Source organism: Pyxicephalus adspersus, chromosome 3, assembly GCF_032062135.1.
Source record: "Pyxicephalus adspersus chromosome 3, UCB_Pads_2.0, whole genome shotgun sequence".
Lineage (NCBI taxonomy): Eukaryota > Metazoa > Chordata > Amphibia > Anura > Pyxicephalidae > Pyxicephalus > Pyxicephalus adspersus.
The window spans coordinates 79,690,455-79,709,214 of NC_092860.1; the positions used below are offsets into that span (position 1 = coordinate 79,690,455).

At 38.0% G+C, this 18,760-nt stretch overlaps 1 protein-coding gene across 2 annotated transcripts in view; it reads right to left on the reverse strand.

The window, feature by feature from the left end:
- Nucleotides 1–593: 593 nt before the first annotated feature.
- Nucleotides 594–18,760, reverse strand: part of LOC140326620 (tyrosine-protein phosphatase non-receptor type 9-like) — a 30,406-nt gene continuing 12,239 nt past the window's right edge. Inside the window, exons 3-14 of one of the 2 annotated variants that reach the window (XM_072405389.1) lie at nucleotides 17,642–17,731; nucleotides 16,653–16,777; nucleotides 15,928–16,033; nucleotides 13,507–13,617; nucleotides 11,937–12,125; nucleotides 11,473–11,645; nucleotides 8,999–9,089; nucleotides 7,256–7,325; nucleotides 6,114–6,192; nucleotides 5,173–5,323; nucleotides 4,362–4,569; nucleotides 594–3,413 (exon numbers count right to left, since the gene is read on the reverse strand). In XM_072405389.1, the coding sequence (XP_072261490.1) occupies nucleotides 3,190–3,413; nucleotides 4,362–4,569; nucleotides 5,173–5,323; nucleotides 6,114–6,192; nucleotides 7,256–7,325; nucleotides 8,999–9,089; nucleotides 11,473–11,645; nucleotides 11,937–12,125; nucleotides 13,507–13,617; nucleotides 15,928–16,033; nucleotides 16,653–16,777; nucleotides 17,642–17,731 (1,617 nt within the window). In that variant the 3' untranslated portion in view covers nucleotides 594–3,189. Of the gene's footprint in view, nucleotides 3,414–4,361; nucleotides 4,570–5,172; nucleotides 5,324–6,113; nucleotides 6,193–7,255; nucleotides 7,326–8,998; nucleotides 9,090–11,472; nucleotides 12,126–13,506; nucleotides 13,618–15,927; nucleotides 16,034–16,652; nucleotides 16,778–17,641; nucleotides 17,732–18,760 lie in introns of both variants that reach the window. The other variant, XM_072405388.1, reaches the window with a different exon arrangement.

An 18,760-nucleotide genomic window follows, 5' to 3' on the forward strand; every position in this document is an offset into this window, starting at 1 on the left:
AGATTCCACGGACTTCACTGCACTGGCAATGACACCTCCTGCATGCAACACATAATACTATCACCACTGCTTTTTTTTGCATTACATTTTTGGGCACTAGTAACTCAGCTCCAACTGGAACATCTGGTAAATTCCTTTATAGAAGTGTAAGTGGTCAAAGTCCTACTAAACACTTACAGGGGTCATGATAAAATTGTTTTTTTTTTTTTTTTTTTGTGGGAATACATGAAAAATGCTCAATATCCTAATTGCTACATGGTTTGCATTCATAAAATAACAAAACTTAAGTCTGGTGAGGTAACAGGAACTCTTGAAAGTCTAATGTTAACAGATAACAGCATGCACTGTTCAATCCTCATATGGCAGCAAGCAAAATCTCACCTTGGGTACAGTGAAATCCTCAAGACCTTTTGTGAATAATGAAGAAATAAGTAACACGTTGTGTTACAATAGCTTAGCCAAAAAGTGTACACCGATTGAGTTACATTTTAATAACTTACAGTTGTGCTAACTGAATATCAAAAAGAATAAACTCCTAGGTACCCTTTGGATGATTATTTGTATTAAACACATTTTAGACACAGAGGCATTAAAATAATAAAGGCTAAAGAAATATTTAATCTGGAATACACAAGTCAAGGCTGTAAGCTTTCTATTGAATTGCCAGTTTGATACCAACAGGTCCTACAATTTTAAATATGGCAAGGAAATAAATGCATTTTATTTTTGCAATCCCAGAGCTTATATAAACATTTACATTGATTAAGCACGTTTATAAATACAGTAGCTGGATCCATTTAGTATTATGCTGCCACTGTCATGTAGTCGTACCAAAAAAGGAAAAAAATATAATACTTTAAGTACACAACATTAAATAAATTGGAAAAAATACAGTATTGATATAAAACAAAAATAAAACCGTTTTAAGATTTTTCTGTACTCAAGTACATGGAAGGGATGAGGGTGCGGGGAAACAGGTCACCCCTTTCCCTCAAAAGAAATGGAAAATAGAGGCCCCTGAGAATATAAATGCAAGCATTTGTATTTTAATTTGGATAAATTATGACTTTTGTGCTACACAAACATTAAAAGGCACATCAATGCAGGCAGTGTTATATTGTACGCAAAAAACATACACTACACATAATGTCAGATAAAAGAGGTAAAAACAAAAATGGGACAGTTCCTCAAGAAAGTACATCCACAAAAGAATCCTTTTTCTGGTATCAATGCAGAGAAATAAATAGAATAAAAGACAAAGGATTCTCCTGTGTGGTCTGAATCCTTCATCCTGGGAACCTTAAATAGCAACATCCGTCTCTAGAAGACTACATTGCCCACTTATGAGAAGGCTCACAGAATACAGAAATGTCTCCATTCTTATGAGAATAAAAGACACCCCTCATGAGCAGTGTCATGTAACCTAACCTGTTTACAGCCAAGACAAAACTTTTATTTTTAATTTTAGCGTTTGGCTAGAGTGGAAGGATTAGAACCGGTCCTGTTATCCAGATTTAGGCAGTTTCCCCCAAAAAACCTAATTGATTCTCCCTTCCGATTAGGTCAAGGTTACACACAATAGACTACGACTATGGCAGGGAGTTCTATTTTGAGTTATTCTGAGAGGCCATGTCACAGAGACAACTTTTGCAACTGGTGTCAGTGTCATGACTGGTACCTTCCTGCCAGTCTTGGAAATCATGCTCTCACTACGGAAATCCCTTGCTGCCTGTAATACAAAAGCAAGGCTCACCAGCGATTCCAGAGAGTGTTAGGGTCCTCCCGTGTGCCTCTGTGTCATTAGCAGCTGAGCTGCTTTGTCTGACATCAGCCTTATGGATATGGCCTTTGTAAAGCTCTGTAATATGTCGCTTTATAAATATATGATTTTCCTTTGCTTTCTGTTTAGTGAGGAAAATCTGCCAACACAGACAGAAATAAAAAAAAAAAAAGTTATACAGGCTCATTATCCCGCTGCTCTTAAGATTGTCTCTTGCTTCCTGTCTGGTAAAACTTTTCAACAGGATAGTAAAAGGGAATTCTCTCTAACACAGGCCTGGAAAGCAGTGAAAAAAAAATATGTAGGGTTTTAATTCTCCCCAGAATATCCAAACTAAAAAATACATTTAGGCTAGACATCCACTTCAAAGAAAAGGATGTTTTCTTCATCTTCAAACACCTGGCCGCTATCCTGAGAAGGGTCTCAGAAGAATTGCCTATTCCATTACATAAGGAAATCTTCCAAAATGTTGGTAGTACAGGTTAGTAGTTAGTTACTAGCCCGTGGGAAAATTAAAAAAACAGTATTCTCAAAACGACTGGTGGGTGGAGGTAATTTCAAGCTCCTTTTGTAATTGTTACACTTGTGGATGAGACATACGACACAGCACAGGAATCTAAGACATCTGTGCCATCTCCCTAAGTAGGTATCTGAACCAGTCCTCCAATAAAAAAGCAAAGACAATTCTTGATAAGATGAATTCTTGATTGGAGGTGCCTTAAGGAAGACAGTTTAGAAACGAAAAAGAAAAAAAACAAAACAAAAACACATTCACACAGAAACAAGTCAAACAAACACAGCTTAAGGCCTTTATCTTAACCCTTTCACTGCCGAAAGAATTAAAGTAAATTAGTAAGATTTGCATAACACTTCATGATTCCGCATTAACAGAACTTTCGCTAGTCATCCTCTGGGCTGTGGTGAAACATTACCGTGTTTAGCTGTACAGAAATTTACAACAGTGCCAAAGTGACCAGGTATGTGGACCTCTACTTGGTGTCATTGAATGTTAGACTTTGAAGCCGTCTTTAGAGAACACATTAGAATGTACATAAAATTCATAAAAAGGACTAAACAAATCTACAAGTTACTACACACTTTACAAAGGGATCTGTGACACATTCTATATACTCAATTTTTCCTGCGCACAACAGCAAAGAAAAAAAAGTACACTTAAAGTTCAAGTCTAGGAAACGGTGTGCAAGTTATTCCATTGCATTCATGCTACAATAAATTATGACACTTTCCAGTGCATTAATAGCTCAAACAAAGCAGTGTACTGAACGGCTTGCACTTCACTGCATGGCAGCATTGGAGCAGAGCCATCCAGCACTGTCAACTCTTACTGGACCAGCTATGGCCTTGGATGCACCCACATAACATTTCTTAGTACCGTGGAGAGGGAATAATCATTCACTATCTGTCTCAAATTCAGTGTCGGACCATTCCACAGGGGCGAGGAGACCTTTTCTTTGTGCGTATTCGATAATAGCCATGTAACAAAAATAATATTGATCCCATGTTTGAATACTGAAAGCACGCTGAGTTCTCATTCTCTTCACTGTCTGTAATACATCCACTGTTCCAATATTTTCCAGTCTGGACAGGCATATATCCAACGTACAAAAGGTACCTAGGACAAAAATGCAGTAGTTAAATATAAACCTGGGCACATTACTGCCCAGTAAAAACTATAAAGTAATATTAGGAAAAAAAGGGGTTACCACACCCTCTATTCTGAAAATTATACACCTACAAAGCAAAATCACAATATTTTTTTATACAAATAACAAACAAAAAGAAAAGATCTATCATCAAGTATATGCTTTTGGGAAGGGTACAATAAATCAAACCTGTATGCAATAAATGGTGCTCACATAGAAGTGACTGCTAAATTCAAACCATAAAAGACAACAACTAAGATATATTTACACTTCTGTCTTCAGAACTCTTTACAAATACACGGTAGTTTCAGCCACATTTTGGACACTTCCCAACACAGGTGCAGGTCCAACACTTCACCTGCTTAGTGTAGTGTATATCCAAAATCAGCAGACACACCACATCCTAGTATGCCAGCTCTAATATTTCCTCATTCAGTCTTCCATTGTCTTTTAGGGGTTTGCTAAAATAAATCTTACACTTAGTTCAATGAAGATGAAAATGGTTTGAAGAAAGAGAGAATGGGGGAAAATGTAGCTTATAAATAGTCGAAATAGTCCAAGCCTACATGTACGACAATATTTAGACAGTGGAGAAAGGCTTTTTTGGCATAAAACAATACAAGTTTACTAATAACTTATGTGCAATAAACCAGCGGTCGCCAACCTTTTCGGTCCCGCAGACCACTAAAATTACCGTCTCCTGCCTGTGCATGCGTGGGGAGCAGAGAGTCATTCAAAGGAGGAGAAACCTCCCTCATAGTGATGTCATGAATACATAACCCTGTTCACTCCCCCATCACTGATCTGAGTCTGGGACTTGTACTGGGGATGTGGTCCACGCCTCTGGCCGGTGCTAAAGATAAAGTTTCACCTCTGTATTGCTCTTGTAAATCAGAAGAGCTGCAGAGAATATTTACCTGTTCTCCCAATGCCTGCACTACAGTGAATCACAATTGGAGGTCCTGCAGGGTGTCCAGTCCATTCGGATCCCAAAGCTTGAACAGCCACTGCCTGGTGCTGTTTTACCTGGGCTCTAAAGTCCAACATGGCAGATGCAGATTTAGGCACACCAAAATCAGGCCAACTCATATACTGATAATGTGCAACACTCCGGCTTTCATCAGTCTATGGTAATAAAAAAAGGACAAAGGTTGACTGATGGAAAGTAATTACTGTAGGAGATAATATTTATGTAAAGTTTTACCCTTAACATAACTTTAACCATCACATTACTTACCTGGAAGTGCCAAAAAAAACAAAAAAAAAAAAAAACAAACAAACCTGTGCTGACCTTATTCTGAAAATACATACTGACCTTCTGGCTTCAATTTTTGCAGTTACTAACCCAGAACATGAATGCACATAGGGAATTCTAACTATAATTGTTCTAAAGCCTGCTTGTCCTGGGTCAGTGACTCAAAGCAATAAATCTATTAGGTTAGTGGAGCAAAAAGCATTTTCAGGAGGTCAGCAAGGGCAATCTTCATATTTCTGACAGGAAAGGTTCACTTTAAAGCAAAGATTTTCTAGTTAAATTTTAGTAAAAAAAAAAAAAAAAAAATAAGACAAAGAAAAGCCATTAATATAGTGAATGAGAGATTTAATGCTTTTCTCACAACTTATTGAAAAACGTATTCAAAATGGTAACAATGCTAAAAACAATGTTTTTATTATGTTGGAATGGAGACAGAAAAAAAATACTCTCATTGGAAAACAAAGCTAACATACCTGTTTATTATACAGATCCATGTGAGTTAGTTTGAAGTCTTGGAAAAGATCAATGTGGATGTTCCTGATGACAAAGTGTCCAGAATCCTCACTTCTGCCAGGTTCAAGGGGCCAGTACTGTCCACATTTTATTCGACCTCTTTCTATTACTCTATTAAGAGAAAAGGGAAGATTAAATCAACATTTTGAGGCATTTTATCTGGTGTACTATCACTGTTTGCATAACACCTGTAAAAAGTAATAGATTTATTAGAAAGTAAAAGATTTTTTTTTTTAGAAATTCTATTTGTGCCTAAGCTGTACTTCCCCAGAAATATCTATCTTTTGTCTTGATTTACTCCTGAAAAACAGAAAGAAGCCCCTACATGGTACAAGAGTAGGCATTTCTGTAGCTACAGCCCTATAGCTGTATATTTGAGTTACAAAAACCTAATGCGTTGCAGCATCAAAAGCTCTGGAGTGCAATTTTCTGATGACGCTGTTTCATTGCTCATGTCACTGTAGGCTATGACATTGGGAAGCAAAGCACTAGATGTACCCAGATAACAGCCAGGGACAAGGTGCAGCAAGAGGAAGGTAAAGGGGAAGGATCAGCTGAAAACAGCTTCATGCCAGCTTCACCATACAGGCTTGGTCTCAGCACTGTAAATTTCCTGCGATGTGGTCAGAGAATACAAGCACAAAATCTAGCATTTTACAATGACAAGTTATGTCAGTGCATGATTGTAAGCAGGTGTAGTAATTTTCATAAAACTACTTTTGCCTTTTTTAAAAAGACCATGAGAAGAGAAGGATTATCTTTATTGAGTTGTGCCATGTTAATGTAAGCAGGATTAGGGATCTCATCTTGAGGTTCAGGAATAGCCTAATGTAACATATTGACAATAAAACTCTAAGGGACATTTAATGGTGATTTTATGTATATTTTTATAAAACATTACCTTGTTGTCATAACAATTATTAAAACTTTCTGTTCCCACACCATGCGCCAAAAATCATCAAATGTTTTAGGCAATGGACCTAATGTAAAGAAAAAATAAATAAATCTGAATAAATAAGAGTCATTATTTTTCTGTAGTTCAGCTTAACCTAAATGATAATAAAAACGTCATTACAGTTCATGTCAAATGATATTAAGAAAATAAAACTTAAACTAAATCCTAAGCACACAGAGAAGATAGCTACACATTACTTTTGGCATTCTCAGATTATCTTATAAAAGTTTATATACAATGGAATAGAGAAACACAGATCGACATACAGACACACATGTATTCAGTCTACTATTTGTTATTCAATGTGATATATACCAGTATAGTGCATTACAAAAGGCAAATAAATGTGAGGTTTAATAGGACATTTTTCTTTACATGTTGTAGAAATCTTCACCTAAACTAAATTTGTACAATACCATTTCTAGGCCCCTAAACCTGTTGCCAACAGATGGGATAGTTAGCATAGATTGTATATGCTACTACACACAGGATTTAAAACGCCTGCCTATTTATATCCTGAAAACTTTTGAACTATGGCAGAAACCAAATGGCAAAAATAAAGCCCATTTAATTCCAGAAACAAAAATATATTAGGCTGCAGCTTACCAGTTATGGCGATAGGTGAATTAGTTTTCTTTTTAGGCTTTCCTACATTCTCACGTGTTTATCATGCTACACAATTCCGGGATCATGATATTCATTTATTGGACTGTATTGATGTAGAACACTGTCATCGTAGGACAGGAAGAGTTAGGACAACAAAACACTCCTTATCTCTACAACACTGGAAAGTGTTTTCCAGTCTAGTACTATCAGGGCTAACAACATTGTTAGAAATTTCATTTTGGTGAAAACAGAGATACAAGAACAATGAATTTCATGAGTAACGTTTCTGGTTGCTAAAAACATACTTGGGGAGAAAAAAATCTTTTTAGTCCTAATACAGAAACCCACAATGGTAAGGTATCTATCTAGCCCTGCTGTCAAGATTTGTTAAATGTAGCCATTTTTTTTTCTATGCACAAAATGTTCAGGAAATACACAGATGCATAGGTAGAAGCCACATGTCTAATGTTATTTCTTTTTACCTTGTGTGGCAACATAGGCATTCCTCCTTTTATATCCATCCATAAAACTGGCATTTATGTAATCCGTTGTCTGCAAAATTAAAGCATTACAAAGTTTATTGGACCCATCAGATTTAGCCGGACACATGAACTAAAATTAACACTTTAGTTGTAATAGTAAAAAAAAAACCTGGCCTGAGAGTTAATAAAGAACTCACAAAAGAGGGTAAACATTACCGGTATTAAAAACAAAAGCCAGACATCCAGACAAAAATCATAACTAGAAACATCACAATAGATCAAAGGTTAAAGATTTAATAAGGAAACAGACGTGTTTAACTTTGTATGCCAGCAAAAAAACAACATGTTAAAATGAAAAGTAACAATGATTTTCTTTAAACTGATGCATTTCTTGGCTTTAATAATTCCAAAAAGGTATTGCTCCCTTTGAAACTTAGCCATCCCCAGATAGCAGCTGCTAGGTATGTAACAATCCACTTTATCTTTAGATGTCTGCTTGAATACATAATTATGATCCAAGCTCTTATAATTCGAGGGTTTAGGTTTTGGAAGGCTCACTGTGCTAGGTCATGGTCTATGACAGTGGGGGAAAAAATTACAGCAGGAAGATATTATGTTCTTGTATGCAGGCAAACCCTATATACAATACAATTTTGAATTTCCCGCTGCTAAGTCCCAGCCGCACCAACGTCATGGGAAACCCTGTTGATCTCAGCTCTGCAGTTTGCAGGTGGAAATCAGAAAAGGCAGACCTGTCCCCAGGACCTGCGGGGACCAGCAGGATGCCGGGGGACAGGGACGGAGAAAGTAGGTGTTTTTTTTAATAGGGTAATCCTACGTCACCCAACCCAGACTCGAGATCAGGTGACGTAGGATGAAAAAAAATTTGCCAATCTCACTGCGCATGCGGAGAAAACAGCAAATTTTTCTCTTTGTTCAAAAAAGCTTCAAAAATGTATGCCCGAGCATGCGCAGAAGAAGGAGTGCCCAAAAGCCTCCCGGGATGCCTGACAAAAGCTCCAGGTGGCTTTGCGCTCCCATTCATTCTCGACCACATAGGCATGCAAGAATTAGGGGGCAGTGCTGCAAAAAAAAATATATATAAAAAAATATATGCGTTTACCTTACATAAAAGGGTTCTCTACCCTTTTATGTAAAGTGAAAATTCTGAGTATAGGTAAGCTTTAGGTTTCTGTAACATGTAGCGCCATCTTGTGGCAAGATTGCATAAAGCACTTAAAATTGCTCCTAGTTTTTCTTTTTAGTAAAAAAGTTGTGTACATTATTACAAATGTATTAGTAAACCTTGTATGTTTGTGATGTTATATGGATATTTCTTGCTTTTACCCCTGCTAAAAGCTAATATACACACACACAAACAAACACATACACCTGCTCATAGCTAAATTTCTATTGCATTGGATGATACTACTTTGACTTCCACCTCTGGGCTATTAGAAAAAAGTGTTCAGAACAGAAGGAAGGCAATATTTCTGAAGGCATTTCACAAATATACAACACACATCTTTTCATGTTGGAAGAGGCATTTCTTTTTGTAGATTAAGTTTAGACAGAACTAGAAAGATGTTATGTTATTTTCCAATGTTGACAGGGCATATGTCTGGATTACTGTAATACTCTATTTAAAAAGACAACATCATTAGGATTACATATTAAATCCTTCTGATAAAAAAGTTCACAGAATATGAGAACAAAACACTTTTTTTTTTAGTAGAAACTTACCTCATCCGTTCCAATAAGACCTAACTTAACTCTTGACTGGTCCAGGCACAGAACATCACTATATCTATTCTTTGATTGATTGTAAGGCTTCCTGTAGAAAAATAAGAAATGAAAGCGTTTATCTTACAAACACATGGTAATTCCATCTGACAATATGTGTGACTAAAATACCTAGAAGTCTTATTAAATCTGGGCAGTGTAATTTAGGCTCAGACTCAACATGCTTTAAGCCCCAAAGCAGTCCACATTAGAATATTTCGAAGTGTGTGGGAAACATGTTACAAGTTCTATACTTTCTCTATAGATGTGATGGGAATTTCTGAATTTCCTTATTGGATATAAAGAAAACAAAAACAGACAGCATCTATGGAGACTGCCAAATGTGCAACACAAATGCTCTGTGGCATACTCTCATTAGGAGAAAAAAAAAATGCAATCTTTTGCACCCTCAAACCAGAAATCTGACCATATTTTGGAATTTATCATTATCATATTTTGGATATAAAATTTTATTGTAGACCCATGATCATATCTCAACACACAGAACTAAAACTGCCTTTTAAGGCACTGGGGACACACAAATCAATCCTACATACCCCAGACTAAGAATGATCAAACCTAAACCAAGTTAAAAAAAAAAAAAAAAAAAAAAAACTATTTAATTTATGGTCAATGAAAAGGTTAATTTTGTAGATGTGACAAACATATTATACATTAAAATAACATATACATTTACCAGGAAACAGGATTATGCAGGCTAATGCTTTGGGCTTAGGTTGAGTTCTGCATTTTTTTGATACATTTGTCACATTACACGCACAATCATCTCAATATTAAATTCTGTTTAATCACATACAATAAACAAGCTTATAGGAAGATCATAAGAACAGGTTCAACTGCCTTGGTTTTAGATAGGAGTTACTCACAAATATCACATATGCTAGTCATGCATACCACAAGTATTACTCTATTCACTTTGATCTAAATAAACTGTACTTTCCCATTCATAGCCATCTTCTGTCATGTCTCATTTGTACAGTGCATCCTTTCTATTACTCATATTAATCCATTCTCTGGCTCATTTCTGTTATCTTCAGTCCTAGTCTATTAGTCTTCTCACTTCTCAAATTCTGTTGGATTTGCTGAACACTCTCTATTCTGTTTCCAATTTTTGTCTTGTTTTCTGCAAACTTGTAGTGACAACAGTCTGGGTCATATTATAAGCTTAGAAAATCAGCTCACTTGTACTAGCATTACTGAGCTGTAGAGGAGGCCAAGTCAAAATGCCTGAGCAAAGGATTGCGGAAACTGCTCACAACTGTCCGATGACTGGTGTATGTGCAAAGATAATAGGAATCAGAGAGATAAGCAAGAGCCAAGAATTCTCATTCAATTACTGGTCCTTAATGGATTGTTTACATTTACGTACTGCATTTGTCATTCTACTAGCTAAGCTGGGAAAGTATAACAAGAACAAGGCCTAGACCTTACTGAAAATAGTTTAAAATTTTCGATCCAGTTTAGACCACTTGTGTGCGCAATCAGCTTTAGATTGTTTGTCAGGTTACGCAAGTTTGTAACTAAGAAGTTGGAGAAGACAGCTTACGTCATTCCCCCACTTGTGCAATTCTAGCTCACTGTGTGAAGCATCGCTCACTATGCACTGCAGCTAGATTTTTTTTTTTGGTTCTGGTCCAGGAAAAAAAAAAAGCTCTCCTACTCTAATGTTACAAAAGAATCTTCCTTTAAAACAGTGTTTCTTTACTGGTATAATTACTATATCCACGACCCACAGTACAATATTGTAGTGATCAATGGGATGTATGCCTCTTACATTTCTGGTCAGTAGGAAGGCCGCCAACCTTACATATAGCCAAAAAGATCATTGGTATCAGTTAAACTAACCTGAAAGTCACAAACTGCTAATTGCATGAGGAACCCATGGCAACCTCTGGAGAAGCCCTATGATTTCACAGAACCCTGGTTAAGAAAAACTTTTTTTTTGGACTGATAAATGCATTTTTTAAGGAACACCATGAAATTGCATGCTCTACATATAAGGATTAAGGCAATTGGTTGAATAGAGTGAGCTGCAACATTATAAGTTTTTTTTTTTAAGATGTAAAACCACCAGTGGCTTGTGGAGCCAAGGTAAAATAGATTGTAAGAAGTGTACAGGTCAATTTTTTCCTTAACCCGGCTTTCTGACTACAGGTAACACATGACACACAAAAAGGGGTGGAAACTGACTGTAGACGTGAACTGGTAGATCTATTTTGGCAATCATGTGTCCATCTCCCACCAATACATATGCTGCCTTATTCTTAGTTCTCAATGGAACATTGTACCTTCTAGCTATTTTTTGTAGACCAACTCTGAAATGAAACAAGTGATTTAACAAGCCATATTGCAGAGTTTATTTTTACATTATAGGTCTTTAAAAGTTTAGAAGAAAGTTAAAAAAAATCACTTACTTTGATACATCAAATGTGCCAACTGGTGGCTCCTTTCTTATTTCCTCATATTCCTGAAAAATGCCCCTCTTTTTCATCCTCTTGACATGCTGAACTAAACCAAGTACCGTCATACCTCCCTCTTCTGGCATGTGTATGGATACCTCTGTGTCTGCAGGCAGTGGTCGAGATTTCTGGGGTAAAGGTGGGATGGAAGGATTGTCAGCAGGCTGCTTATACAATGGAGTGTCTGGAGGAGTCTCCGACTGAGGAGGCGGCCTCCTGCAATTTGTATTTGCACTGGAGCTTTTATCACAACAATCGTAGTTGCCACTAACGGCTGACCCATTCCAGTGCACACAGCTGGCTACTCTGTGTGCCTCTGCGTAATTTTTAGTCCTGTTTTCATGGTAATGATTGTGTAAAAGTCTGGTGTTATCAGTCACATTCTGCTGGGTGCAATTAGAGTTTAGTCTATCACTCACAGGGTTTTGCTCAGATGAGTATATAACAAAGAGATGGTCCATGCAGTCTCCATTTTCTTGCCCTTGTCTGGAATTAACACATGCCTGAATCCATGCCACGTGACTTATTTTTGATGTACCTCCCAAATGGTCTGGTAAAGAGTCCTTCGGTATGTGGTTTACAAGCTCATGAGCTTTTACTGTTCGAACCTGTCATGGAAGAGGTAAATATATAGTAACATACAAAACAAGGACTAAGTCTAAAAATAGATAAGATCAGAATAACACGAACAAAAATGACCTGAAAGATGCTGCCAAATAAACAGCATCAACTAAAGACTTCTAATAATAAACTTCTAAAACTTAAGGCTCTATTTATAAAAGAGGGGATATGATATTCCCTGGTGTTGGAGAAAAAGATATGGAAAGGAAAACTACATTTTCTTCTATGGGTCACTAAAGTATTTTCTGAAACCTGCAGCTATATCTCTTCTGTACAGAATCATTGCAGTTAAAATCTAACCTGTTAGATGAATGGAAAACATAATCCTGAACCCTTAACAAAAAGATACTTGTGCTTGGAGTTTACAGTGAACGGACTACAATAAAAGATATCTGATGGCTTGATAAGGGCTACAATAAAATTCAATAGGACCTTGTATAAAAAAGCAACATAAGATTTTCTGACAAAAACCTGCTCTTCCTTCCCAAAAGCATTGCCGTTTATGACATCCCCACAACTCCAATATTCAAGCAAAACTAATAAGCAGATAGTTAGCTTAACACAGAATGGATGGGCAACATCTCATCACAATATTACTGCTTGTTCAGCCCAACCTCTGCAGATCCAGAATCAAAGGCCATCTTGATTAGGTGGACCAGAATGATAAATACCCCACTGATTTATTCCTGGCAGCAAGAATCATTCATTGCACTGTGTATGTGCAGCTCAGTGTACATAGCAGAAGAGCCTGTTTCTTCCGCAATAAACAATCTGTCTGCTTGCAACTTTTTAATTTGAAAGTTTAGTTCTCTTTAAGGCTGGGTCTAGACGGACAGTTTTAAAAACGCAAGTAACCGTTCCTACCACGTTTATATGCATTTTTATACACTAGCGTTTTTTAAAACTTGACTTTAAACCACTGAAAAACATCTATGCCGCATTTTCCAGCGCTTATAAACAAAGGAAAAACGTCCCTACTGAAATAGAGGCGTTTACCCACATTTTCCTGCGGTAACTTGTAAACTTGGTAAAACGTTGCAAGGAGCGTTATAGATAGCGCTCAAGGAAACGTCCTGTTGTACATTAGCTCATTGGGATGCATGGGAATTTTAAACATGGGCTTTTAAACCCTCAGGGTAAATGCTGGCGAAAATGTCCATGTTGACTAAGCCTAATACACAAGATAAAGAATCATGAAAAAAAAAGTAACGGTTTATAAAGATGGGGAAAGAAAAAAAAATACCCCAGAGATTTCACTGACATACATAAACCTTTTTGATTAAACATTTTTTAAACTGCAACCAAATTTGCTTTTATGGTATAAGGTAAATTATTTATTGTACACAAGACAAAAAATAAATATTTTACCCTTTCTCGTAGCTTCTCTCTGACAAAAAGACGCAAGACAGCAAATGGAGCTCGAAACCAAAGAGGAGAGGATACAATAAAAACACATTTTAACCGTGCAGGAAAAGCACCCTAGGTAGAAATAAGAAAAATGTCTGTTTCAACAAGTATATAAAACATATACAACACTCTTAGTCCTGATACTTTCATAATATTTCTATGCAAATCAATTCTTCAACACTTCTGGGTAATGTCATATTTTGCATAGCAAACCTGTGACTACCACACCCAATTTGTGTTTAAAATAAACCCATCTATTAGTCTATATAGGAAAAGTAAATGGTCTAATGCAGATGGCTTGTAAAATACCTGAACTGTCTAGGTATGGTGGACATGTGACTCTTTCCCATTGGCGAATTTTTAGCCAATCATCCAAGCTAAGTATTGTCATGTGGCCGAGGAAAGAGCATCTAAAATAATGGCTGTCCACACATGGGCCAAACAGGGCCTTTATTTAACTCAAAATTAAATCATCATGAACAGAATTACTGCTCCTGTTCCGTATGACATTTGTAGCCTTTATGTATTCTTTCTCAAGGATTGAGCTAGTATTGATTGATTAAAAAATAAAATAAAAAGACAAATGTATCCTGCAAGTTATACAGTGCAGTAAATATTTAGAAAATACAAATCAGATGAATACAGAAGTTTTCTGTAAATAAGCTTGCTGTTTTACATTAACCAAAATACCAACACATATGAAAATGTTGGAAATGTGCAGCACTCGTTTCTTATTGATGATCTTTATTGCCACTTGCTGGCCAGTGGCTGGACCCCTCCCTACCCTAACTACCGTCCTATCTCCCTTCTCCCATATGTCTCCAAACTTCTTGAACGCCTTGTGTACAAAAGACTCACTGATTACCTGAGCACCAACTCTCTCCTTGACCCCTCCAGTATGGTTTTAGAGCTGCCCATTCCACTGAAACAGCCCTTACTAAAGTGGCCAATGACCTCATCAGAGCTAAGTCACAAGGAAACTTTTCCCTGCTCCATCTCCTTGATTTTTCCTCTGCTTTTGACACTGTTGATCACCCCCTTCTAATACAAATCATGCACTCCATTTGTATCAGTGACACTGCTCTCTCCTGGTTTGCTTCCTATCTGTCTGACCGCTCCTTTCAAGTTTCTTTCAATGGTAACTCCTCCTCACCCACTCTCCTCCCTGTTGGGTGATCCCCAAGGGTCAGTCCTTGGACCGGTTCTCTTTTTTCTGTACACCTCCTCACGCAGTAGTCTTTTGGCTTACAGTACCATCTGTATGCTGATGACACTGAAATCTATCTGTCCACCCCTGACTTGTCTCTCTCAGTCCTGGATAAGGTCTCATGCTGCCTGTCAGCCATCTCATCCTGGATGTCTGACCGATTTTTGAAACTCAACCTGGATAAAACAGAACTCATCATCATCCCCCCCTCAAATTCCAAATCTCCTCTTGACATATATCTAACTGTTAACAACACTGTTATTCGGCCCTCCCTTCAGGGACGTTGTCTTGGTGTCACCTTTGACTGCCCTCTCATTTACCCCGCATATTCAGATCATTTCCAGGTCCTGTCAGTTTCACCTACGCAACACCTCCAAAATCCACCCCTACCTGTCCCCTGAGACCACCAAACTCCTTGTACATGCTCTTATCTCTCGTTTGGACTACTGTAACCTCCTCCTCTCTGGTATTCCACTAACCCGACTCTCTCCTCTACAATCTATTATGAATGCTGCAGCCAGACTCATCCATCCTTTCCACCGGTCCTCTTCCGCTGCATCTCTTTGCAGATCTCAACACTGGCTTCCATTTCACCTTAGAATCAAATTCAAGCTCCTGTGCTTTACCTTCAAATCCCTCCACAGTTATTGCCCCACTTACCTTTCTGACCTGGTAAAAAAATACTCCCCCAGTTGCTCTCACTGCTCCTCCAATGACCTACTAATGACTTCCTCACTCAAAACCTCATCACACGCACGGATACAAGACTTCTCTAGAGCTGCCCCAACTCTCTGGAATGGTCTTCCTCATCCTATTGTGCATTCTCCTACTTTCTGCTCATTTAAAAAAGCACTCAAAACCCATTTTTTTAGTCCCCTATGCGGCAGACACCGATATCATCCCAAATAATGCAGGACCAGTAGTCCTGCATTATAAGGGAATGCAAAGTTGCCTGCCCACAAGTTAAGAGCTTCAGACAGCAAAGGAAAGCACAGGCCACTGGAAAACAAGATATAGTTTTTTTTTGTTTTTTTTATTTAAAGTTTAGTGGTCAGTTTATGGTTACCTGACTGAAAATGAATTCTTTGTTTAAATAGACCCTTACCCTACAGTCCACCAATTATAATCCTTGCAAACCCCTTATGAAAAAAAAAAAAAAAAAAAACACAACCAACCTTTAGAAGGTTCAAAATCTTCACGCACAGTTCATAGTCAAAATTTCCATAGGTGGAATTAATCATATCATAGATGAATATGAGCCCATTGCGCTGAGTCTCCGCCCTTGGAAACAAATATATTACATTAGAAAAATTAAACTTCAGCCAACCTATGCAAGTATAAATCAGTTTTCCTTAAACAAAGACCATTATCCAATCTAATATGGATCCTAGGTGGTGTATAAACAGTGATATGTTGGTACTTTTTTAGGAATGTTACAAGATCTGCAGTGAATTCACTTTCAGGTAAAATTAAAAAAAAAAAAAGAAGAATAGAATACAAAAATTGTTTTAACATTATTTAGAAAAAATTTCCCTTGCATCCCAAAAAAATTACAGCATACATTTCCACTTCACTATTGGAACAATGGTCTGTTAGGAGCTTTTCAAGGGTACAATATGAAATCAAAGCAATGACAAAAAAATCAATGACTTTGGAAGAAAACATCCAGTAAATAATCCCACAGCTATAGTTCTGTTCAGTGAAAAACCAATAATGTCCCAAACATAAAAACATTAGAAAAGTACACTTCAATAGAACATTTGGATAAAAGCCATCTTCAACTTGGTTCATAAAAGAGATTTAAGAAATGTGCTTGTGTCTAACAATCATGTCTACCATCCAGATCGGATTTTTCTGATGGGAAGGAAGAGGCTGGTTTACTGCTCATCAATAGAATTACCTCTCAATTGCTTTATCCAGCTGATATATAATAGCCTGTAGAACAGCCTTATGCGTGGTGACATCCGGCCGATGAAGCCGAGCAGTAAACAGGGCTAAAGCTGCTCCATTTGCATCTCTTCCGGGCTGTAATTGAGAAGCACAAATATAACTATTACACTGGGAATAAACAAGAACACTGTTCATACGAGAACATTGCTTTAGGCTATGCGAATGTTCACAAGTCACAACATACAATTCACATGTGGGTTATCAAATTTAAAGTTTTTACTACATTCCAAAGCACTACAACACAGATAAATTTATGAACACACAAAAACAAATCATGTATACTTTCCTTTAAGTAAGAAAAGAAATGTTGGAGTTGCAGGAAGATTTAAAGAATCACAACTGGAATACTAGTAACCATGGACAAGGGAGAAATAAATTAAAAGTACATGTGTACCTGTACACGCAGCTGTCAACCACTCACTTCCACAGGCGTGTACTTAGCATGTACTTAGCATAGGTGGCTGTCAGCCATCAGTGGAGAGGTCTGCAGGAAATCCAGTTTAAAAAAAAAAAAAAAAAAAAAAAAAAAAAAAAAAGACGTTCCTGTAGTACAGATACCGCTCATTCAAGTCAAAGGATGGAAAATAAATGACCATGTGCAGCCAGCACTGGATTTTTTTCAGTCAGGAAGCAGACAGTGTAGTGAGGAGAAGCCTGTGTGGAACACTTTAGAATAGGGGATTTTTTTTTGTAAAAAAAAAAACATGCAACATGCAGAGATTTATTGACACAGGCACATGGATTTCTGCCTGTGAAATCCCGATGAGTGAGCTCTCAGAACAAAGACATTCAAATTAGGATATTGATAAAATCTGTACACCAGCATTGTAAAAATTTTGTAGAACTGGAAAACTAGAGCAGAATCTGCAAGCCTGTTTAGTTGGCCTTTTTACAGTGTTTAAATAGCCTACTATAAAAAAAAAAAATAATAACACTTACCAAAACCGTAAATTTACCACTCAATAACTCAGAGCGTAAAGGTTCTTCATCTGGGTTAATATTGTAGATTCCTTCTTTAAGTCTTGTGTTCTGTTATATAAAGAAAATAAATATTATTGACAAGTTTATATATTCAATACCATGTTCTGTTGAAGTGTTAAAATGCAGCCAAGACTGCAGTACCTACCAAATATTTGTAATTCCATGCAATTTACAAAGCTACACTGAATAATTAAATAATAGTTGCATCCTGAAAAGGGGAAGCCACTACGCAGAGGCTGCTAAACTACTACAATGAAAATACCGTATTTTTCGGACCATTAGACGCTCCGGACTATAAGACGCACCAGGTTTTCCGCACGGGAAAACAAGAAAAAAAAAATTCATTTGATTTCCCCTGAGATCCAGCGTGCGGCACTTGTGCCCGCCCATGAAGGCGGTGCCGATCGGCATTCATCAAATCAATCGGCGCCGCCTTCGTGGGCGGGCACAAGTGCCGCACGCTGGAAGACAGGGAAACACAGAGGAGGAACACAGACAGAGGCAGATAGCAGCCTCCTACAGAGGAGGAACACAGACATTGGCTGCTATCTGCCTCTGTCTGTGTTCCTCCTCTGTGTTTCCCTGAGATCCAGCGTGTGGCACTTGTGCCCGCCCATGAAGGCGGCGCCGATCGGCATTCATGAAATCAATCGGCGCCGCCTTCGTGGGCGGGCACAAGTGCCGCACGCTGGAAGACAGGGAAACACAGAGGAGGAACACAGACATTGGCTGCTATCTGCCTCTGTCTGTGTTCCTCCTCTGTGTTTCCCTGAGACCCAGCGTGCGGCACTTGTGCCCGCCCATGAAGGCGGCGCCGATCGGCATTCATCAAACCAATCGGCGCCGCCTTCGTGGGCGGGCACAAGTGCCGCACGCTGGAACACAGAGGAGGAACACAGACATTGGCTGCTATCTGCCTCTGTCTGTGTTCCTCCTCTGTGTTTCCCTGAGATCCAGCGTGTGGCACTTGTGCCCGCCCATGAAGGCGGTGCCGATCGGCATTCATGAAATCAATCGGCGCCGCCTTCGTGGGCGGGCACAAGTGCCGCACGCTGGGACACAGGAAGAGGACACTGG